We start from the raw sequence: 24,409 nt of genomic DNA, 5'->3' as shown, positions 1-24,409 counted from the left end.
TAGAAACTGCCTAGAATTTCCCTACCACATAGCCGTCTATTTTTCTAAGCTCCGTGTACCTATCTAAGAGTCTCTTAATAGACCCTATTGTATCAGCCTCTAACACCTTCACTGACAGTGCATTCCACACACCCACCAATCTCTGTATGATTTACTCTATGTTGACAGGCTGAAGTTGGGTTTAATGTGGACATACTGGTAATCATATTTTAATAGTAATCTGTGATGTGCATTGATAGCAAAATAGAGGAAAGACATCCCATTTCCAATCTAAGGCTCTCCTGCATCAAAACCAGATGATGACTGTTGGATATATCTGTCTACCCTACTTGAGGTGTAGCACCATTCCTTCTTACTTGTGACAACACAGATTGTAACCACTCGTGCATTCAGACCATGCTGGCTTTCAGCATAGCAATTCTATCAGTTCTGTTTACCCCTTTCATTTCTCTGTACCCCTTTTCTCTCTCACATACCACTTACCTACACAAAGGGATCATTTACAGGAGAAAATTAACTTACCTCTGAAATGTGGGAGAAAACTAGAGGACCAGAGGAGTCCAGCACATTCATTGAGGTTCTAGTTCTCACCGACAGCACCTAAGGGCAGGATTGAACTGTATGTCTGGAGTTCTGAACTAGCAGTAGTTGAGGCCAAATCACAATAGTGCAAGATTGTATTTAACCAGTCACAGAGTGTATTTCTTGGAATTTAAAATAAAGGTTTAGAGACATTTTTTAAGAAGGAAAATAAAGTTCAAATGGGTTTAGTCACTTCTTTAGGAATATTAGAAGAGCTCAAAGAAAATGTGTTAATATTTTGAGCCTTAAACAACACTTACTATACTATCCACTGTTCTGGTCTCTGTAAAAAAAAAACTATTAAGATGACTTCATGGAGTTCTTCCAAATCAGCGCAAGTTTGATAGGTAAGTAAGATGTTTCCTTTTTAGGTGGATCTAAACCAAGAAGATCATCAGTAACAAATCTATTAAGGAGTGAAGGAGAAACTTTATACCTGGAGAGTGGTTATAATATCAAACATGTAGGAACATGAAATAGTTGAGGTCAGCTTGTGTCCATTTTAGATCTTTCTATCAATAATTGCAATACTAAGTTTTGGGATTAACCATACCAGGGTCCTGACCATGCAGGAGTTATCCTTCAGTAATGAGCAGATATAAAGATGTTACATGGACTGCCTTTTTCTGCACCCATGAGTCTTGGGTGCTGTACTATAACACCATTGGAATATGTTGGCGCTAAGCCAGCCAACATGAGTATGGAGACTGCTTTAATCCATTCCTTCTCTGGTCTGTCAGGAAGCTATTCACTCCAAATGCCCAAGCTTATCCTAGTGTCAAGGACTTTCAGTCTCACTTGATACAACTGCTTGTGGCTGGTTGGATTTGATCATGAGGGGTCTCCTGCACATCTTCAGGATGACAGGAGTGAAGGTAGGACCGATTAGAGATAAAGGTGGGAAGATGTGCCTGGAGGCTGTGGAAGTGAGTGAGGTCCTCAATGAATACTTCTCTTCGGTATTCACCAATGAGCAGGAACTTGATGATGGTGAGGACAATATGAGTGAGATTGATGTTCTGGAGCATGCTGATATTAAGGGAGAGGAGGTGTTGGAGTTGTTAAAATACATTAGGACAGATAAGTCCCCAGGGCCTGACGGAATATTCCCCAGGCTGCTCCACGAGGCGAGAGAAGAGATTACTGAGCCTCTGGCTAGGGTCTTTATGTCCTCGTTGTCCACGGGAATGGTACCGGAGGATTGGAGGGAGGCGAATGTTGTTCTCTTGTTCAAAAAAGGTAGTAGGATAGTCCGGGTAATTATAGACAGTGAGCCTTATGTCTGTGGTGGGAAAGCTGTTGGAAAAGATTCTTAGAGATAGGATTTATAGGCATTTAGAGAATCATGGTCTGATCAGGGACAGTCAGCATGGCTTTGTGAAGGCCAGATCTTGTCTAACAAGCCTGATAGAGTTCCTTGAGGAGGTGACCAGGCATATAGATGAGGGTAGTGCAGTGGATGTGATCTATATGGATTTTAGTAAGGCATTTGACAAGGTTCCACACGGTAGGCTTATTCAGAAAGTTAGAAGGCATGGGAAGTTTGGCCAGGTGGATTCAGAATTGGCTTGCCTGCAGAAGGCAGAGAGTGGTGGTGGAGGGAGTACACTCAGATTGGAGGATTGTGACTAGTGGTGTCCCACAAGGATCTGTTCTGGGACCTCTACTTTTCATTTTTATTAACGACCTGGATGTGGGGGTAGAAGGGTGGGTTGGCAAGTTTGCAGATGACACAAAGGTTGGTGGTGTTGTAGATAGTGTGGAGGATTGTCAAAGATTGCAGAGAGACATTGATAGGATGCAGAAGTGGGCTGAGAAGTGGCAGGTGGAGTTCAACCCGGAGAAGTGTGAGGTGGTACACTTTGGAAGGACAAACTCCAAGGCAGAGTACAAAGTAAATGGCAGGATACTTGGTAGTGTGGAGGAGCAGAGGGATCTCGGGGTACATGTTCACAGATCCCTGAAAGTTGCCTCACAGGTGGATAGGGTAGTTAAGAAAGCTTATGGGGTGTTAGCTTTCATAAGTCGAGGGATAGAGTTTAAGAGTCGCGATGTAATGATGCAGCTCTATAAAACTCTGGTTAGGCCACACTTGGAGTATTGTGTCCAGTTCTGGTCACCTCACTATAGGAAGGATGTGGAAGCATTGGAAAGGGTACAGGGGAGATTTACCAGGATGCTGCCTGGTTTAGAAAGTATGCGTTATGATCAGAGATTAAGGGAGCTAGGGCTTTATTCTTTGGAGAGAAGGAGGATGAGAGGAGACATGATAGAGGTGTACAAGATAATAAGAGGAATAGATAGAGTGGATAACCAGCACCTCTTCCCCAGGGCACCACTGCTCAATACAAGAGGACATAGCTTTAAGGGGTGGGAAGTTCAAGGGGGATATTAGAGGAAAGTTTTTTCACTCAGAGAGTGGTTGGTGCGTGGAATGCACTGCCTGAGTCAGTGGTGGAGGCAGATACACTAGTGAAGTTTAAGAGACTACTAGACAGGTATATGGAGAAATTTAAGGTGGGGGCTTATATGGGAGGCAGGGTTTGAGGGTCGGCACAACATTGTGGGCCGAAGGGCCTGTACTGTGCTGTACTATTCTATGTTCTATGTTTACCACAGCTTCAGGCATCCAAGTGCCTGAAAGTCTATGATTACGGTTTCCTTTCTCCTTGGCTTGCTACAGCCCTCTGGGTGAACGTGTTTGGTTTAAAGCAGCCAGTGCAGACCCAGCAATAGTTATTCAATATCAGGTAGATATTGCCTTTGTGCTGGAGGTGTTCCCATGCTGCGCAAGAGTACTTTGCTCTGGGGTAAACGGGGCAAGTTCCAGTTGTGAATTCACATTTTAAATTTGCAAACTCCCAGGCATTAACATTACTTAACCTGGCAATTAATAAATTAAAAGTGGATAGCACAGAAGGATTTAAGGGAAAGCTTTATAGTAAGAAGGAATGTATCTGATAGGATGGACCGACCTCATGTGGAGTGTAGTCATCTGCAGAGGCAGCTTATACCCAATGGTTTGTTTCTGCGCTGAGACTACAGAAGTTCCTGAAAATAGAGCAATGTGCATAATCTGTCACTTTCAGTCTCCTTTTTATTCAAATTTATGATGTTTTGTGTGGTATACTATTTAAATAAATTCAAAGTTAATCCCGTGGTTTGTGTTTGTTTCCAAGTTTTATGACAGTGACTATTTCAAGTCATTGAATTTAAATTTGTCTGTTGTTATTCTTTAATTGTATACTTAGAGAGGTTAGCTACCTTTCTATAACAGTGCACCATCTTTTCCATGTATAGCACTGTAGGAAATACATTTTAACAAATAGTTTTCCAATATGTTTCTTAGTTCTAATCATAGATTTTATTCTCTGTTGATTGTTAGCTGCCAAAGCTGTTTGATGGCTGCCACTTCTATTTCATGGGCTCTTTCAAAAGCTGCAAGAAAGAGGATTTGGTTCACTTGGTCAAGCTTGGTGGAGGCCAAGTCCTTGCCCGGCAGCCCAAGCCTGATAGTGATGTGACTCAGAGTATCAATACTGTGGCCTACCATACATCACCGGGCTCAGATCAGTCTTTCTGTACACAGTACATCATATATGACAAAGACAGTAACTACAAGCCTGAGAAGATGAGGCTGGGTAAAGTGTGGACGACTCATTCTGCATGGCTGATTAACTGTGTGAAATCATTTGAATTGCTTCCAGTTACTGAGAGCTGGTGAAATTATATCTGAATATGTAGTTGATTTATTTTATAAAATTATGTGCCGCTATGTGCTGTTGTATTAAAATGGAACAGCAGCTCAGAAAATTAATAATATTAAAATTGAGGGTCAAAGTTTACTTAAATCACTGTATAAATTGCTTTATAATGACCTTCCTCTGCTAACTTCTCTTATATTTTGTTACATTAACTGCTCATTATGCTAAATTAAGCTCATTCAATAAAAAGATTTATTTGCATCTTGCTCTAGACGTTTTTCGTACTCGATTTGTTTTAACATGAAAAGAATAATGGAATATATGTACTTGCTTTGAATCTTGTCATCCTGTGTGCAACTATTGTAGAGTTTTCATTTTTTCATTGTTGGCATGGTAGTTATCAAATCATGTACTTATACTTCTTTCAGAGTCATGAATGTTGACTTGACAAATCGCTGAAATGAAAATCACCGAAGAAAACTAATAAAATTGAGTTTTTATCTGTGAAGATGTGTTTTGTCTTATTTTTTCTATAACTTCAGGATAGTTTGGATCAACATTGTAATTCACTTCCAGGCAGGAGGAGAATCAGGGACTGAAAATTCCCCATTTGTTGCAGCAGCTTACTATTAGCAGTACAAGTATTGCTGAAGATAAGTTGATCAGATCTATGAAGTTATGGATTCAGATCAGGAACCCTGTTTTCCCTACACTTATGAAAATTTATCCTTTATAGCTATGTATCCAATTACCTTTAGAAAGGGACTCTGGAACATCACTGCCATTTCCTTTTATTATTCTGCTCTCTGAGGAGAATAATCTGAGCTTCCCTCATCTGCAAATAAATGAAGTCCCTTATCTTAGCACTGTCTGAATAAATCTTTGCATTTTCCCTATGGCCTTAGCATTATGCTTAATGTGTAGAATTTGTTGTGGCTTCTCCGGTGACTTGTACATGCGTAGCATAAGTTTCTGGCTTTTCTACTTTATATATTTTTTTTAATTTATAAAGCCAAAGAACTTGTTTGCTTTACATAGTTAGAGCTTGTCTAATAACCTTCAAAGAGTTGTGTATGACAGTATCTCTGCCTATCATGATTTCCATGTTCTTGTACATCGTCTAAAACTACTATTTCACTATTTGCCCTTCGTTCTTCAAGTATACTTGACTGGGTTTCTGGAATTATTGAATGGATGCTCACAGATTCAATTATAACTGACTAATTATACTGCAAGTTTAAGTAACTTCATGGTGCAGTATTACCTGAAATAGTTGTGGTTTCAGTGAGAAACTGTGGTACTTTGACATCCCGACAGTAATTTCACCAGCAGGACTACAGTAGTTCTCTATCACCATTGAGAGCAATTAGGAGAGGGCAATGAGTACCGGCCTTATCTGCAACACATGCATCTCCCGAAAATACATGAATGAGAAAAAGAACTCTTTCCACGTGCATTGCAAAATAGAAATCCAGTTCAACTCAACTGCCGCTAAAATCATTGTCTGTGTAACCACCTTAGCTATCCCAAGGTTCATCTGACCAGCCTTTCTCTTCCCGCCTTCCATAAACTTTTAGTTATCCAGAGATTATTGCCTATGCCCTTACTCAGATTAAGTTTCCTTTGCCAATTAACCACACCATATCTGACCAGCTACCAATGCCTCGATTTTAAAACTATCATTTTAGTTTTCAAATTCTTTCAAGGCCTCTTTTGTCCCTGTTGCTGTAGTATCCATGTCCACACTATTCCAAGGAATCTGCACACTTTGGCCTCTTGGTCATCACTGTATTTAATACTTTGCCAGTGATGGATGGCCTATCCTTCAACTACTAACCCACATTTCTAATTCCTCCCTTAGAATTCTGCCTCTCAACCTCTCTTTCATCCACTGAGCCACTCCTTAAATCGTACATTTTGTCCAAGATGTTGATCGTCTATCCTACTATATCTGCATGTGGCTTGGCTCAAAATCTCATTGGATAAAAACCTTCTGAAGCCATTTGGGTCAGTTTTCAATGTTACAGGTGCTACATTACAGCAACAAGGTTCGATTTCCTACATTACAACAGAGACAACAACATGGAAATGTTTATTAAGCTCTAAGGTGTGTTCAGATAACCTGAAATGTAATGTGCAGTAGAAGTGCAAGTCCCTCTCTCATAAAATACGCATTGTTATTGACAAGCTGCTTTTATTTCTAATTTCCAGCAGTTATTGCATTCTGCATATCACAAAGATTTATATTTCTGTTTTCTAATCTCGCTCTCTCTCCTTCTCAGTATTTCCAAACAAATCAGCTGCAGTTTACAAGCTTCTTCTCTCTCTTTCTGCCAGTGCCAATCTCCATCCCCATCCACCCTTGGCTGCCACCATATCACAACCTGTTCTTTGTTTCCTGATGAAATGTTGACTGTTCATTCCTCTCCTAAATGCTGCCTGACTTGCTGAGATCCTCCAGCATTTTGTGCATTTTTCCCTCGTTTCTCTCAACTGAAACTACTTTTTTCCAACTTTACTTGCATTTAGGCGGTACAACAGAAATGCTGATTCTCCGCAGACGCTTGCTGAGGTGCTGAGTATTTCCAGTGTTTATTTTTCAAATTTTCAGCATTTGCAGTTGTTGTTGCTTTGGTCATTCACAAGTTGATCAGCAAATGAGCTCTGACAATTGGGCGCAACCAATCATTCAAAGTTCTTTTGAATTTTGAAGTTCATTTCAATTAAATTTCAAAGTACATTTATTATCAAAGAAATACAATAGAATCAATGAGAAAAACTACACACAAGCAAAGACTGACAAGCAACCAATATGCAAAAGAAGACAAACTGCAAATACAAAAACAATAATAATAATAAAATAAATAATACTAAGAACGTGAGTTGTAGAGTCCTCGAAAGTGAATACATAGGTTGTGTTCAGTCAACACGCAAAATTGACTTGACCTTTCTTTCTCCCGCCCCATGATCCTCCCCCTTCTCCAGCTCTGTATCCCTTTTGCCAATCAATTTTCCAGCTCTTAGCCTCGTCCCGCCCCCTCCTGTCTTCTATCATTTTGGATCTCCCTCACCCCCTCCCACTTTCAAATCTCTTACTATCTCTTCTTTCATTTAGTCCTGACAAAGAGTCTAGACCCGAAACGTCGACTGTACTTCTTCCTGTAGATGCTGCTTTGCCTGCTGTGTTCATGGTTAGGGTGAGATGCATCCCTGATAATGCTTTTTGCCCAGCCCAGGCAGCGTTTATGGTAGATGTTCTCAATGGTGGGCAATTGGGTGCCGATAATCTGCTGGGCAGTTTTCACCACACACTGGAGTGCTGGAGTGCTTTGCGGTCCGATACGGGACTGTTGTCATACCACATTGAGATGCAGTTGGGGAGTATGCTCTCAATGATACAGCGTTAAAAGTCCGTCAGTATCCTGGGACAGAGGTGAGCTTTCTTCATGCTCCGCAGGAAATAAAGGCGCTGTTGCGCCTTTTTGATCAGGATGGAGGAGATCAGGGACCAGGTGAGATCCTCGGAAATGTAGACACCAAGGAATTTGAAGCTTGATACACTCTCCACTACAGCTCCATTGATGTAGATGGGGACGTGAGTGTGACTTGTGGCATGCCTGAAGTCCACAATGATCTCCTTGGTCTTCTGGTTGTTAAGGACCAGATTGTTGTCGGCACACCACGCAGCCAGGTGCTGGACCTTGCCCCTGTAGGCTGTCTCATCATCCCCTCCGATCAGACCAACCACCGTGGTGTCGTCTGCGAACTTGATTATTTAGTTAGAACCATGTACAGGAACGCGGTCAGAGGTGAAAATGGAGTACAGAAGAGGGTTAGGCATGCGGGTGTTCAGGGTGAGAGTGGAGGAGGAGAGACAGGTATATGGAGGAATTTAAGGTGGGGGATTATATGGGAGGCAGGGTTTGAGGGTTGGCACAACAATGTGGGCCGAAGGGCCTGTACTATTCTATGTTCTATGTTCTAAAACAACTTGAGTCTGAAGATCAGCTCTGACGCACATAGCATCTAGTCAGTCCTGTCAGATCGCTGGGAACTAAAAATAACCCCTGCACAGTGCAAAACAAAAGGGGCATTTAAAAAGCTGATCTGTTTCTCCCATTTAAAACATTTTATTTGTTTAGTTGCAAGAGTTGACAGAGATGGTTGAATGACCAGGTCAGTTATATTCAGGAGGTTATTATGTTGATGTCTTCAGGAATAGGATCATCTAGTCTCGGGAGGAGGAGAAGATGGCGGCGCAACGCAGCGTGCATGGCTGCTCCGGAATGATATCTGTATTTGTTAAGTAGGGTACCGTGCACAATTCTGATTTGTTGGAGACAGACGTGAAAATGCGGAGGAACATCTGGAGAAACTTCTGAAATGCCCGCTTCACTGCTGCTGCTACTATATGGTCCGGAATCTCCGGAGGAGAAGGCCTCTGAGTCCTCGGTTTTGCTTGTTTTGGCGGCCGGGACAAGGTCCAAGGTGCTCAGGAGGCTGTATCAGAGGGGCTGGTCGGAGGCTTGAAGTTTTCATACAGACTCAGTCGGCTGCGGTCGGGTGCTTCCAATGGTGCTGCATTGACAGTTGTCAGTTGTTGGTTCTGGAGGTTGATGACGGGGGAGTTTCTCCCCTTTTGCCGCCTGCTATCGGGGACTATAGGAGTCGATCGGGACTTGAGACTTTTTTTTTACCGTGCCCATGGTCTGTTCTTTATCAAATTATGGTATTGTTTTGCACTGCTGTAAATATATGTTATAATTATGTGGTTTTGTCAGTGTTAGTCTTTGGTTTGTCCTGTTTTTGTGTGATACACTCTGGAGGAACATTGTACCATTTCTTAATGCATACATTTTTAAATGACAATAAACGAGGACTGAGTGTCCTCATAATCTAATCTAAATTGGCTACGGTACATTGCTTGTTGGAGTAAGCCAAAAAATCAAGAGTATGGAACTTCTGTGGTTTTGTGGGTTCTTCATTTTGAGAAATTAGGGCTACATTATCAAAGCTTATACCTGTGTTCTTGCTCTTGTACCAATCAGATCTTGTATTTATGAAGATTTATCTCTGGACATATTGAGAGAGCAATCTTCAGATCTGAATGAATATGCTGCAGCCCCATTACTGACTTCTTCAAGACTTGGGTAGGTGAGTATGTGCCTTTGAGAACATAGCGAGTTTTCCCAAACCAGAAGCTGTGGATGAACCAGAAGATTTGCAGTCTGCTGAGGGCTAGATTTTTGCTGTCCAAGACCGGCAATCTGGAACACTACAAGAATTTTAGGTACAAACTACAGAAGGCCATTTGTGAGAGTGAAAAGGCAATTCCATGTGAAGTTAAGAGACACAATCGGATGCACAACAGCTGTGGCAAGGTTGGCATGCCATTACTTCCGATAAGGGAAAACCTTACAGCATAAGTGGCAGTGATGCTTCCTTGATGAGCTCAACACCTTTTATGCACACTTTGAAAGGAATAATAACACACTGCCTTTGCAAATTCCCATGGCATCTGGCAACCCTGTGATTTCGGTCTCAGAGCTACGTCAGAACATGCTTAAAGAGGATGAACTCACACATTAAAACATCAAACGTCAATGATGTACCTGGCATGGCAGTGGAAATCTCTGCAGACCAAACAGCTGGAGTGTTCAAGGACATCTTCCTCTCTGCTGAAGTCAGAGGTTCCCATCTGCTTCAAAAGGGCAGCAATCATACCAACGCCTCAGTAACTATCATCCAGTAGCACTCACATCTACTGTGATGAGGTGCTTTGAGAGATTGGTCATGGGTAGAATTAACTCCTTCCTGACCAAGCACCTGGACCACTGTAATTTGCCTTCTGCCACAACAGGTTGACAGTGAGCATAATCTTACTGACTCTCAACTTGGCTTTGGAGCATGTAGACAAAAACAAAACACACATTTGGCTACACAGACAAAATGCTGGAGGAGCTCAGCAGGCCAGGCAGCATCTATGGAAATAAGTACAGTCGACGTTTCAGGCCGAGACCCTTCAGCAGGACTGAAGAGAAAAAGCTGAGGAGTAAATTTAAAAGGTAGGGGAAGGGAGAGAGAAACACAAGGTGATAGGTGAAAGCTGAAGCGGGGGTGAAGTAGAGAGCTGGGAAGTTGATTGGTGAAAGAGACACAGGGCTGGAGAAGGGGGAGTCTGATAGAAGAGGACAGAAGGCCATGTGAGAAAGAAAAGGTGGGTGGAGCACCGGAGGGAGATAATGGGTGGTCAAGGAGATTAGGTGAAAAGGGAAAAGGGGATGGGAAATGGTGAAGGATAGGGGGAACGGGCATTACCAGAAATTCAAGAAATAGACGTTCATGCCATCAGGTTGGAGGCTACCCAGACAGAATATAAGGTGTTGTTCCTCTAACCTGAGTGTGGCCTCATTGCAACAGTGGAGGAGGCCATGGATAGACATATTGAAATGGGAATGAGAAGTGGAATTAAAATGGTGGCCACTGGGAGATCCCGCATTTTCTGGCAGACGGAGCGTAGGTGCTTGGCAAAGCTGTCTCCTAATCTATGTTGGGTCTCACCAATATACAGAAGGCCACACCAGGAGCACCGGACACAGTATATGGCCCCAGCAGACTCACAGGTGAAATGTCGCCTCACCTGGAAGGACTGTTTGGAGCCCTGAATGGTAGTGAGAAGGTGTAGGGGTAGGTGTAGCACTTGCTCGGCTTGCAAAGATAAGTGACAGGAGGGAGATCAGTGGGGAAGGACAAATGGACAAGGGAGTCACGTAGGGAGCAATCCCTGCAGAAAGCAGAAAGTGGGGGGAGGGGTGGAAATGTGCTTGGTGGTGGGATCCCGTTGGAGATGACGGAAGTTGCAGAGAATTATGTGCTGGATGCAGAGGCTGGTGGGGTGGTAGGTAAGGACAAGAGGAACCCCATCCCTGGTAGGATGGCGAGAGGATGGGGTGAGAGCAGATGTGCGTCCAATGGAAGAGATGCGATTGAGGGCAGTGTTGATGTTGGAGGAAGGGAAACCCTTTCTTTGAAGGAGGAGGACATCTCCTTCATTCTGGAATGAAAAGCTCATCCTGAGAGCAGATGCGGCAGAGATGGAGGAATTGAAAGAAGGGGACGACGTTTTTACAAGTAACAGGTTGGGAAGAGGTATAGTCCAGGTAGCCTTGATAATCCATGGGTTTGTAATAGACATCAGTAGATAAGCTGTCTCCAGAGACAGATCGAGAAAGGTGAGGGAGGTGTCAGAAATGGACCAGGTAAACTTGAGGGAAGGATGGAAGCTGGAGGCAAAGTGGATGAAGTTGAGAAGTTCTCCTTAGGTGCAGGAAGCAGCACCAATGCAATTTGGGGGGGGGATAAAAATAGGCTGTTGTTTATCGAATACAACTTGGTGTTCAACGCCATCATCTCCTGAGTACTGTTCAATAAGTTTCAAAACCTCCCTCTGCAACTGGATCCTTGACTTCCTAACTGGGAGATCACAGTGTAGATCGGTAGTGAAGTCTCCTCACTGATGTCAACACAGCTCACCTCAAGGATGTGTGCTTAGCCCGTTGCTCTACTCATGACTGTCTGTGCCTAGGCACAGCTCAAGTGCCACTTATAAAATTGCTGATGACGCCACTGTTATTGGTAGCGTCTCGGATGGCAACAAGAAGGTGCACTGGACGTGCTTGAGTGGTGTCTCTTGCTGAACGTCAGCAAGGCAAGGGGGTTGGTGGTGGACTTCAGGAAGGGGAAGCCAGCAGAACACACACCAGTCCTTGTTGAGGGGTCACTGGTGGAAAGGATGAGCAGCTTCAAGTTCCTGGGTGTCGGCACCTCTTGGGCCTGACACATTGAAGAAGGCACACCAGCAAAGCTACTTTATCGGGAGTCTGATGAGTTTTTGTATTTTACCAAACACTCTTGCAAATTACAGACGTACGGCAGAATGTGTTCTGACTGGTTGCATCACCTCCTGGTATGGAGGCTCCATTGTACGGGATGGAAAGAGGCTACAGAGGTTCATCGACTCAGCTGGCTCCATCATGAACATAAACCTCTCCACCATTGAAGATGCAGTAACCCAAGAAAGCAGCATCAATCTTTAAAGACCTTTACCATCTGAATCATCCCTCTTCTCATTACTACCATCAGAGGGGAGGTACAGGAGCATGAAGACCCACACTCAGTGTTTTAGGAACACTGCCATCAGATTTCTCTTGTTTTTAATAATTCTTTTATCGAATTTTCAAACTTGGTTACATGGAATAATAATATCTGCCCTCCCCCCTCCCCTTAACCCTTCCCCCTGATACATACCCCTACCTGAAAGAAAAGAAAGAAAAAGAAAAAAAGAAAAAAAAGAAAGAAAGACTGCCTGGATATTGGAAGGTCTCCACATGCTCCACGGGATTCGAAATAAATTTAATATATTTATTTGTTTCTTTCCCCAAAGGACCAACATCTTTATCATCGGAGCACCTCCATATAGAATCCTATCTTTTGTAAGTAAGGGCGTCAAATATTCAAAAATGTATCATATTTTTTTCTTAAATTATAAGTAATTTTTTCAAGTGGAATACAGCTAAAAATTTCTGAATTGCCATCAGATTTCCGAATTGGTCTGTGAATCTATGAGCACATCTTATTATTCCTCTTTTGCATTAATTATTTATTTTTGTATCTTAGAGGGCAATGTTTATGTCTAGCATTGTACTCCTGCTGCTAGACAATTAATCTGACATCATGCAATATGTCAGTGACAATAAATCTGATTCTGATGAATGCTGTGAATTTCTGAAAGGCTACACCAGTCACCTCGAGCCCAGGGCACTGAAAGCAACTTAAGTCATGCAAATGAAAATAGATATTGGTTTATCAGTAAAGGTTTTTCAGGTAAGAGCATTATTTTATGAAACTATGTTAAACAGTTGTGGATATTATAATTACAATTGATTTTATTAGTAAATTAGTATCACAACTAGAGTTAATTACTCCAGTGCTCTCTTGACCAAGGCCCCTTCCATCAATGGGAAATGTCAGTCAATCCACAATTATATCCTCAGTAACCTACCCACACTAGGTCCCACTTGGCGGACACTCGGATGAGCAAAGTCTAACAAAGCCTCAGATTTGCAGTTTTCAAACTTGTGGTCAGCTCTCTCCAAGTCATGGCCCTCCCCTGTCCTACAGTCCCTCCTCTACTCTGATTCTAACTTTGTATGCACCTCCCCTCTCTGTCCTTTGTCAATCTTCCCATGCAAAGAGATGGTGTAGAAACACTGAAAAACCACAAAAAGGTCAAAGACACAATTACACCGAACAAGCACCAGAGAAACAAGAATTTTAACTTAAGACTGTTTATACTCATGAAACCTCCCAGCATCTTCATCTAATTCTACTGGCATATTTTATATCTTGTATTGCTTCCTCCCACAAGTTTCTATCTAACTTTTCTTTAAGTGCATCTATATCAATCACCTTAACTACTCCCGTTGAGAATGTCTTCCAGATTTTAACTACTTTCTTAGTGAAGGAGACATTTCTGAATTCTCTGCTAGATTTCTTAGTGATCATATCAAATTACAACTCCCACTTGGTCCAGTGGAAATATTTGCTCTATATCTGGAACTCTCACAGAACGTTTAAAACCTTTAGTGTATCACTTTTCAGCCTCCTTTTTTTAAAAAGGGGAACGCATCCTCCAAGCTGTTGAAAAGTTAAAAAAAATAAAAAATGCTAAAAATGCTCAGCAAGTCAACTTGTGTCTATGGAGAGAGAAACTGAATTGAAGTTTCAAACCAATGACCTTCCTTTTAGAACTATGAAAAGTTCTGCTTTTCCTGACAATTTTGTGCACTATCCTTGTGAGCATCACTCGTACTTTCTTGACATGTTCCACATTCTTTTGAGAATACCGATATCAAAACCTTCAGGGAATTTTCTCCACACATACTGGAGACTGGAAGATTTAGTCTTAAGTACATAAGAGATCCTTATTTTCTGTTTGAAAGCTAATTGGGGAAGAGAATGCATACACACTTACCCACTCTTACCTTCCTTAAACTCACTTAAGATTAAGATTAGCTTTATTTGTCATATGTACATCAAAAAGAGGAGGAGATGGCGGTGCGACGCAGCGCACACGGCCTCTCCGGTGATGAATATCTGTTATCTGTCAAGTAGGATGCCATGCACAATTCTGATTTGATGGAGGCAGACGTGAGAGCACGTAGGAACATCTGGTGAAACTTCTGAAATGCCTGTTTCGCTGCCGCCGCTACTGTGTGATCTGAAATCTCCGGAGGGGAAGGCCCCGAATCCTCGGCTTTGCGCGTTGCTCAGCAGCTGGGGCCAGGGTCGAAGCGCTCGGCAGAGATGGTGCTCGGTGCTCGGTGTCGGAGGGCTGGTCGGAGGCTCGAAGTTTTTGGACGGACTCAGAGTTGGACTGCTTTCAGAATGCTGCATCGGCAAGTTTGCAGCGCTGGAAGCTCATGGCAGGGAGAGTTTCTCCCTTCTACCATCTGCATGAGGCATGAGATGTTGGGGCTATCGGGACTTTGAGACTTTTTTTTTTACCGTGCCCATGGTCTGCTCTTATCAAATTACGGTGTTGCTTTGCACTGTTGTAACTATATGGTATAATTATGTGGTTTTTGTTGGTTTTAGTCCTGGTTTGTCTCGTGTTTCTGTGATATCATACTGGAGGAACGTTGTATCATTTTTTAATGCATGCATTTCTAAATGACAATAAACGAGGACTGAGTGTCACCATAATCTAAAAAATATACAGTTATATGCGTCATTTGCATCAAATCAAAACAACGAGGATTGTACAGGGCAGCCCACAAGCGTTGCTATGCTTCCAGCATCAACATAGCATGCCCACAGCTCACTGATACTAATCCATATGTATTTGGAATGTGGGAGGAAACGTGGAGCACGCAGTCACAGGGAGAACGTACAGACTCCTTACAGAGAGCGGAAGGAATTGAACGCCGATCTTACAGCTGCCCCTGTAATAGCATCAGGCTAACTGCCATGTTACAGTGCTGCTCCCTCTCCCGTGCTATTGTGCCACCCCAGCCCTTAAATTGCCGGGGTCAGCCATGAGACCAACCGGGTTGCAAGTATTTTTCCTCTCTGGCAAGTCTAAATGTTACAAGACTCTGTCTGCGATACTGCGTGACAACACTGAGCTGCAAATTCCCACCTCCAGGGGTTCAAGTTCGATCCTGACATTTGATGAGGAGTTTCACCTTCTCCATGTGACCACATGGGTTTTCCCATAGGCATTTTCCCCTCATTCAAAAGGCTTAACTTGCCCTAGTGTGCAGGAAAGTGGTAGGATCTGTGGGAAGTTCATGGAAATATAGGGAGAGTAAATAGGTTCAGAAGAAATGGTGCTTGATGGTCAGAGCAGGGACTGTGGGCTGAATGGCCTGATTCCATATACTATAATTCTGACAGCAAGAGGCTGTTCATCTCAGCTTCCAGTAGAACAATCCCCCTCTTTACTCTCTCCCACCTGGCTATTCACAAACCACCTAAACCAGCGGCTGTTTAGAGTGACCAGATAACCTACCAACACATCCATGGTAACGAGGAACCCGGAGCACCCAGAGGATTCTCACAGAAAGAATGTGCAAATTCCGTATCAATCCCTCAGTATCGGATCAGGTCCCTGGAGAGGTGAGGCAGCAGCACTAACCACCATACCTTCATGCCATCCTTATCATGCCCGAGATTGCTTTCCTATCCGTGAGCAAATGCATTCGTCTGCATACGTTTTGCAGTTCCTTGAGAATTACCTTTACTATGTTACCAGAGCAAAAGTAAAAATGTGAATTGTGATTAGAAAATTTGGTTACCAGATCTACAGTCACTTCCTTACATCACTCTATACTTTATACTTTATTGTTGCCAAACAATTGATACTAGAACGTACAATCATCACAGCGATATTTGATTCTGCTTTTTGTGCTCCCTGGAGTACAAATCAATAGTAAATATTAAAAATTTAAACTATAAATCATAAGTAGAAAATAGAAAATGGAAAGTAAGGCAGTGCAAAAAAAACGAGATGCAGGTCCGGATATTTGGAGGGTACGGCCCAGATCCGGGTCAGGATCCGTTCAGCAGTCTTATCACAGTTGGAAAGAAGCTGTTCCCAAATCTGGCCGTACGAGTCTTCCTTAATTACCTTCAACATTCAAACTTTTTGCCTTTGAGAGAACCTTTCAATAAAGTCCACGCGAAGCTAAAAGAAGGAGATTAATCTAATTGGTGTTTACGTACAATAGCAAATGCAACTTTATATATTCATGCAATTTACATTTTCCTAACTAATGCTGTTTTTCATTCTCCAATACTAAATCTCAGACGCAGATTCGGATTCTATTTATCACATTTACATGGAAGCATACAGTGAAATGTCTCATTTGCGTTCACAACTCAGTTACTCAAGATGGCGCTAAACGGCGACTCCTTTGCTTGTAGCTTCAGAAACAGTTCTGTTTCCATCTTTAATATAGAACCATAGAACCATAGAAACTACAGCACAGAAACAGGCCCTTTGGCCCTTCTTGGCTGTGCCGAACCATTTTCTGCCTAGTCCCACTGACCTGCACATGGACCATATCCCTCCATACACCTCCCATCCATGTATCTGTCCAATTTATTCTTAAATGTTAAAAAAGAACCCGCATTTACCACCTCGTCTGGCAGCTCATTCCATACTCCCACCACGCTCTGTGTGAAGAAGCCCCCCCTAATGTTCCTTTTAAAATTTTCCCCCCTCGCCCTAAACCCATGTCCTCTGGTTTTTTTCTCCCCTTGTCTCAGTGGAAAAAGCCTGCTTGCATTCACTCTATCTATACCCATCATAATTTTATATACCTCTATCAAATCTCCCCTCATTCTTCTATGCTCCAGGGAATAAAGTCTCAACCTATTCAACCTTTCTCTGTAACTGAGTTTCTCAAGTCCCGGCAACATCCTTGTAAACCTTCTCTGCACTCTTTCAACCTTATTTATATCCTTCCTGTAATTTGGTGACCAAAACTGAACACAATACTGCAGATTCGGCCTCACCAATGCCTTATACAACCTCATCATAACATTCCAGCTCTTATACTCAATACTTCGATTAATAAAGGCCAATGTACCAAAAGCTCTCTTTACGACCCTATCTACCTGTGACACAACTTTTAGGGAATTTTGTATCTGTATTCCCAGATCCCTCTGTTCCACTGCACTCCTCAGTGCCTTAGCATTAACTCTGTATGTTCTACGTTGGTTTGTCCTTCCAACGTGCAATACCTCACACTTGTCAGTATTAAACTCCATCTGCCATTTTTCAGCCCATTTTTCCAGCTGGTCCAAGTCCCTCTGTAGGCTCTGAAAACCTTCCTCACTGTCTACTACACCTCCAATCTTTGTATCATCAGCAAACTTGCTGATCCAATTTACCACATTATCATCCAGATCATTGATATAGATGACAAATAACAATGGACCCAGCACTGATCCCTGTGGCACACCACTAGTCACAGGCCTCCACTCAGAGAAGCAATTCTCTACCACCACTCTCTGGCTTCTTCCATCGAGCCAATGTCTAATCCAATTTACCACCTCTCCATGTATACCTAGCGACTGAATTTTCCTAACTAACCTCCCATGCGGGACCTTGTCAAAGGCCTTACTGAAGTCCATGTAGACAATATCCACTGCCTTCCCTTCATCCACTTTCCTGGTAACCTCCTCGAAAAACTCCAATAGATTGGTCAAACATGACCTACCACGCACAAAGCCATGTTGACTCTCCCTAATAAGTCCCAGTCTATCCAAATGCTTATAGATTCTGTCTCTTAGTACTCCCTCCAATAACTTACCTACTACCGACGTTAAACTTACTGGCCTATAATTTCCCGGATTACTTTTCGATCCTTTTTTAAACAACGGAACAACATGAGCCACTCTCCAATCCTCCGGCACCTCACCTGTAAAACACGACATTTTAAATATTTCTGCCAGGGCCCCTGCAATTTCAACACTAGTCTCCTTCAAGGTCCGAGGGAACACCCTGTCAGGTCCCGGGGATTTATCCGCTTTAATTTTCCTCAAGACAGCAAGCAGCTCCTCCTTTTCAATCTGTACAGTTTCCATGATCTCACTACTTGTTTCCCTTAATTCCACAGACTTCATGCCAGTTTCCTTAGCAAACACAGACGCAAAAAACCTATTTAAGATCTCCCCCATTTCCTTTGGTTCTGCACATAGCCGACCACTCTGATCTTCAAGAGGACCAATTTTATCCCTTACAGTCCTTTTGCTCTTAATATACCTGTAAAAGCTCTTTGGATTATCCTTCACTTTGACTGCCAAGGCAACCTCATGTCTTCCTTTAGCCCTCCTGATTTCTTTCTTAAGTATTTTCTTGCACTTCTTATACTCCTCAAGCACCTTATTTTCTCCCTGCTTCCTATACACGTCATACAACTCCCTCTTCTTCTTTATCAGAGTTGCAATATCCCTTGAGAACCAAGGTTCCTTATTCCTATTCACCTTGCCTTTAATCCTGACAGGAACATACAAATTCTGCACTCTCAAAATTTCTGCTTTGAAGGCTTCCCACCTACCGATCACATCCATGCCAGAGAACAACCTGTCCCAATCCACGCTTTTTAGATCCTTTCTCATTTCTTCAAATTTGGCCTTCTTCCAGTTAAGAACCTCAACCCTAGGACCAGATCTATCTTTGTCCATGATCAAGTTGAAACTAATGGTGTTATGATCACTGGAACCAAAGTGCTCCCCTACACAGACTTCTGTCACTTGTCCTAACTCGTTTCCTAACAGGAGATCCAATATTGCACCCCTCTAGTTGGTCCCTCTATATATTGATTTAGAAAACTTTCCTGAACACATTTTACAAACTCTAAACCATCTAGACCCCTAACAGTATGGGAGACCCAATCAATATATGGAAAATTAAAATCCCCTACCACCACAACTTTATGTTTCCTGCAGTTGCCTGCTATCTCTCTGCAGACTTGCACTTCCAATTCTCTTTGACTATTGGGTGGTCTGTAATACAATCCCACTAATGTGGCCATACCTTTCCTGTTTCTCAGCTCCACCCACAAGGACTCAGTAGACAAGCCCTCTAATCTTGAGAGGGGATTGAGGGGGGATCTGATTGAAATGTATAAAATCCTAAAGGGATTGGACAGGCTAGATGCAGGAAGATTGTTCCCGATGTTGGGGAAGTTCAGAATGAGGGGTCACAGTTTGGGGATAAAGGGGAAGCCTTTTAGGACCAAGATTAGGAAAAACTTCTTCACACAGAGAGTGGTGAATCTGTGGAATTGTCTGCCACAGGAAACAGTTGAGGCCAGTTCATTGGCTATATTTAAGAGGGAGTTAGATATGGCCCTTGTGGCTAAAGGGATCAGGGGGTATGGAGGGAAGGCTGGTGCAGGGTTCTGTGTTGGATGATCAGCCATGATCATAATAAATGGCGGTGCAGGCTCGAAGGGCCGAATGGCCTACTCCTGCACCTATTTTCTATGTTTCTGTGTGATGTAGCTTAATAAACATAAAAACACAATAAATATGGATATAAAAGCAATCATATAAAACATAGTGTACAAGTAACTGTTGGAGTGTGACCACATATACATAAGGTTAGTTTGTAAACATAGACTAACGGTAAGGTGATTCTCTCAGTAAATGATAAAATAACCACGTGATACTTGGCAAGAGGAACTCTGCTAGGTAGCAGCTCTGCGTCTGAAATGACAGTAGGACAGTGACCGTGTCGGTGTAGGTATGATGTGTGGAGTGTAAACGTAAAGCGGCAGTGCGAAGGATGATGAATGCTGATGGGCTGTAGAGAGGGGTGGCTGAAGTGGATATAGTGCCGATGGGGGTTAATGCTTAGAGGTGTTGATCAGCCTGACAGCTGGGAGGGAAACAACTGTTTTTAAGTCTAGAGTACACGAGGGTATCTAAATACCCAAAGCGATGGGATCTTCAGGGCGCTTTAAAAGAACAGAGAGTGGGGGTGAGGTTTAGGGAGACATTGCTGAGCATTTATTTAATTAATTTCATTTGTTGGAGAAATCTCACGTTGCAACAAGGAGGAATATAGGAGCGAGGTACCTCAGCTGGCTGAGTGGTGTCACAGCTGCAACGTCACCGTCAAAGCCTGGAAATCAATTGTGGACTTCAGGAAGGGGAACACAAACCAGTACTCATTTCGCATCAGAAGACAGTGATAATTATCCTGATTTTGACATTCTAAGGCATTTTCAGGATTTATGCAGATTTTAACCTGCACTTTCAAATGCAGTATTTATGTTGCTGTTCCAGGAAACTTCCTGTCAATGAAGCCTGGAGATTCGAGGCCCAAAAGCCTGCCCTGGATTTGGAGGATTATTCATAGAGTGTGCATGGGTTGCCAACTTTCTCACTCCCAAATAAGGGACAAAAGTAGCAGTCAAATACGGGACACTTGTGTTTACCCCGAGAAAGACTACCATGACCATGAAGCCTTGCGCGGGCACCTGTGTGCGCATGTGTGATGTGCGCATACGTGAAGTGCGCATGCGTGGGCGTGCTGATGCTTTTCCAACAAATTGGTTTTGGCGATTCTGTTCAGTGAAATTACCTGTACATACATTATCTCTACTTTATATAGGCTGTGTATTTATCATATCATTCCTGCTTTTACTATATGTTAGTGTTATTTTAGGTTTTATGTGTTATTTGGTATGATTTGGTAGGTTATTTTTTGGGTCTGGGAACGCTCAAAAATTTTTCCCATATAAACTAATGGTAATTGCTTCTTCACTTTACACCATTTCGGCACGAAAGGTTTCATAGGAACGCTCTACCTTAGTGGGGGAAATACGGGACAAGGGCAGTCCCGTATGGGACAAACCAATTTAGCCCAATACACGGCATGTCCCGGCTAATATGGGACAGTTGGCAACCCTAGTGGGAGGGGAGGAAAGGGACTTGTTTTGCTGTTGTTATTTTGTTGACTTTTGTGTTCTGAGTTGTTCTGCCATGCATTGTTAGCATGCTATGTTGCACCAGAATGTGCGGTGATACTCCTGGGCTGCCCCCAGCACATCCTTAGGTATCAAAGGTTTCAAGACGTAGCGTGCCAAGATTTAAAAAGAGAGTATTTTCAACGGTTCTTGTTTCAGTCGAAGCAAGCAGCTGAAGAAGGTAGTGGAAGAAATCGGGTAGAAAAAGTTGTTTTTTTTTAAACACTGCTCGGGGAGAAGGGTCTGCACTGCGCAGGCACGTGACGTAGCGCGTCAAGGTTTAAAAAGAGAATATTTTCAACGGTTCTTGTTTCAGTCCAAGCAAGCAACTGAAGAAGGTAGTGGAAGAAATCGGATAGAAAAAGTCATTTTTTTAAAATACTGCTTGGGGAGAAGGGTCTGCACTGCGCAGGCGCGTGACGTAGCGCGCCAAGGTTTAAAAAGCAGAACACCATATACAGCGGCCATCATTGTAGCGACCATTGTCGGAGTGGACTGAGTTAGAGTGGGACGGTTTTGGCTCAACAGGCTTCAGCAAGAAGAGGCAGAGGCCAGGGTAGGTTCCGGTAAGTTTTTTGTTCAGATTGTTTAGTGCAGTGAGAATGCCAGGCAGGATGTTGGAATGTTCCTCTTGCAGGATGTGGGAAATCAGGGAGCCCTCCGGTGTCCCTGACAACGACACCTGCAAGAAGTGCATCCAGCTGCAGCTCCTGACAAACCGCGTTAGGGAACTGGAGCAGGAGCTGGATGACCTGCAGATCATTCGGGAGAATGAGGAGATTATAGATAGTAGCTACAGGGAGGTAGTTACGCCAAAGGAGCAGAGGACAGGAAATTGGGTCACTGTCAGGCGAGGGAAGAGGAAAGGGCAGGCAGAGCAGGGTTCCCCTGTGGCCATTCACCTCAACAACAAGTATACCGCATTGGATACTGTTGGGGGGGATGACTTACCTGGGACAAGCTGCAGCAGCCAGATCTCTGGCACTGAGTCTGGTTCTGCAGTGCAGAAGGGAGGGTGGAAAAAGAGGAGAGCGGTAGTGATAGGGGACTCGATAGTTAGAGGTGCAGATAGGAGGTTCTGTGGTCATGACAGAGAATCCAGGATGGTTTGTTGCCTCCCGGGTGCCAGGGTCAAGGATGTCTCTGATCGATTGCATGACATTCTGAGGTGGGAGGGTGATCAGCCAGATGTCGTGGTGCACATCGCTACCAATGACATAGCAAGGAAGAGTGAAGAGATCCTGGACAGTGAGTATAGAGAGCTTGGTAGGAAGTTGAAAAGCAGGACCTCAAGGGTGGTAACTCAGGATTGCTACCTGTGCTATGTGCCAGTGAGGGTAAGAATAGGATGCTCGGAAGGATGAACAAGTGGCTGAGGAACTGGTGTAGGGGGCAGGGTTTTAGATTTCAGGATCATTGGGATCTCTTCTAGGGCAGGTGGGACCTGTACAAGAGAGACGGGTTACACCTGAACTACAGGGGGACCAGTATCCTTTCAGGGAGGTTTGTTAGTGCTATTGGGGAGGCTTTAAACTAGATTTGCAGGGGGATGGGAACCAGTGTGCCAGAGCTGACAGTGTGGATGGGGTGAAAATAAATGATGTTAAAAGTTCAAGCAAATCCGCTGATAGAAAGGTTGTGAGCGGTGGTAAAAATCTTCTGAGGTGTATATATTTCAATGCTAGGAGTATTGCGGGGAAGGCGGATGAGTTGAGGGCGTGGATTGACACGTGGAATTATGACATTATAGCAATTAGTGAAAATTGGCTACAGGAGGGGCAGGACTGGCAGCTTAATATTCCAGGGTTCCGATGTTTCAGATGTGATCGAGGCAGAGGAATGAAAGGTGGGGGAGTAGCATTGCTTGTTAGGGAAAATATTACAGCAGTGCTCAGGCAGGACAGATTAGAGGGCTTGTCTACTGAGTCCTTGTGGGTGGAGCTGAGAAACAGGAAAGGTATGGCCACATTAGTGGGATTGTATTACAGACCACCCAATAGTCAAAGAGAATTGGAAGTGCAAGTCTGCAGAGAGATAGCAGGCAACTGCAGGAAACATAAAGTTGTGGTGGTAGGGGATTTTAATTTTCCATATATTGATTGGGTCTCCCATACTGTTAGGGGTCTAGATGGTTTAGAGTTTGTAAAATGTGTTCAGGAAAGTTTTCTAAATCAATATATAGAGGGACCAACTAGAGGGGGTGCAATATTGGATCTCCTGTTAGGAAACGAGTTAGGACAAGTGACAGAAGTCTGTGTAGGGGAGCACTTTGGTTCCAGTGATCATAACACCATTAGTTTCAACTTGATCATGGACAAAGATAGATCTGGTCCTAGGGTTGAGGTTCTTAACTGGAAGAAAGCCAAATTTGAAGAAATGAGAAAGGATCTAAAAAGCGTGGATTGGGACAGGTTGTTCTCTGGCATGGATGTGATCGGTAGGTGGGAAGCCTTCAAAGCAGAAATTTTGAGAGTGCAGAATTTGTATGTTCCTGTCAGGATTAAAGGCAAGGTGAATAGGAATAAGGAACCTTGGTTCTCAAGGGATATTGCAACTCTGATAAAGAAGAAGAGGGAGTTGTATGACGTGTATAGGAAGCAGGGAGAAAATAAGGTGCTTGAGGAGTATAAGAAGTGCAAGAAAATACTTAAGAAAGAAATCAGGAGGGCTAAAGGAAGACATGAGGTTGCCTTGGCAGTCAAAGTGAAGGATAATCCAAAGAGCTTTTACAGGTATATTAAGAGCAAAAGGACTGTAAGGGATAAAATTGGTCCTCTTGAAGATCAGAGTGGTCGGCTATGTGCGGAACCAAAGGAAATGGGGGAGATCTTAAATAGGTTTTTTGCATCTGTGTTTGCTAAGGAAACTGGCATGAAGTCTGTGGAATTAAGGGAAACAAGTAGTGAGATCATGGAAACTGTACAGATTGAAAAGGAGGAGCTGCTTGCTGTCTTGAGGAAAATTAAAGCGGATAAATCCCCGGGACCTGACGGTGTTCCCTCGGACCTTGAAGGAGACTAGTGTTGAAATTGCAGGGGCCCTGGCAGAAATATTTAAAATGTCGTGTTTTACAGGTGA

The 24,409-nt window shown here is 43.2% G+C and overlaps 2 protein-coding genes across 6 annotated transcripts in view; one reads left to right on the top strand and one right to left on the bottom strand.

Annotated features, from left to right (window-relative positions):
* bard1 (BRCA1 associated RING domain 1) overlaps positions 1-4,754 on the top strand; it is a 262,400-nt gene extending 257,646 nt beyond the window's left edge. For all 3 annotated transcript variants that reach the window (XM_072261215.1, XM_072261214.1, XM_072261216.1), the window contains one exon: positions 3,968-4,754. In XM_072261215.1, the coding sequence (XP_072117316.1) occupies positions 3,968-4,306 (339 nt within the window). In that variant the 3' untranslated portion in view covers positions 4,307-4,754. The remainder of the gene's footprint in view (positions 1-3,967) is intronic.
* Positions 1-24,409, bottom strand: part of LOC140199345 (sperm-associated antigen 16 protein) — a 656,665-nt gene that overhangs the window by 157,924 nt on the left and 474,332 nt on the right. The window lies entirely within an intron of this gene.

The sequence above is a fragment of the Mobula birostris genome, chromosome 6 (genome assembly GCF_030028105.1).
Source record: "Mobula birostris isolate sMobBir1 chromosome 6, sMobBir1.hap1, whole genome shotgun sequence".
Classification (NCBI taxonomy): domain Eukaryota; kingdom Metazoa; phylum Chordata; class Chondrichthyes; order Myliobatiformes; family Myliobatidae; genus Mobula; species Mobula birostris.
Note: the sequence above shows the minus strand (reverse complement) of the source record. Positions and strands in the feature narration are given on the sequence as shown.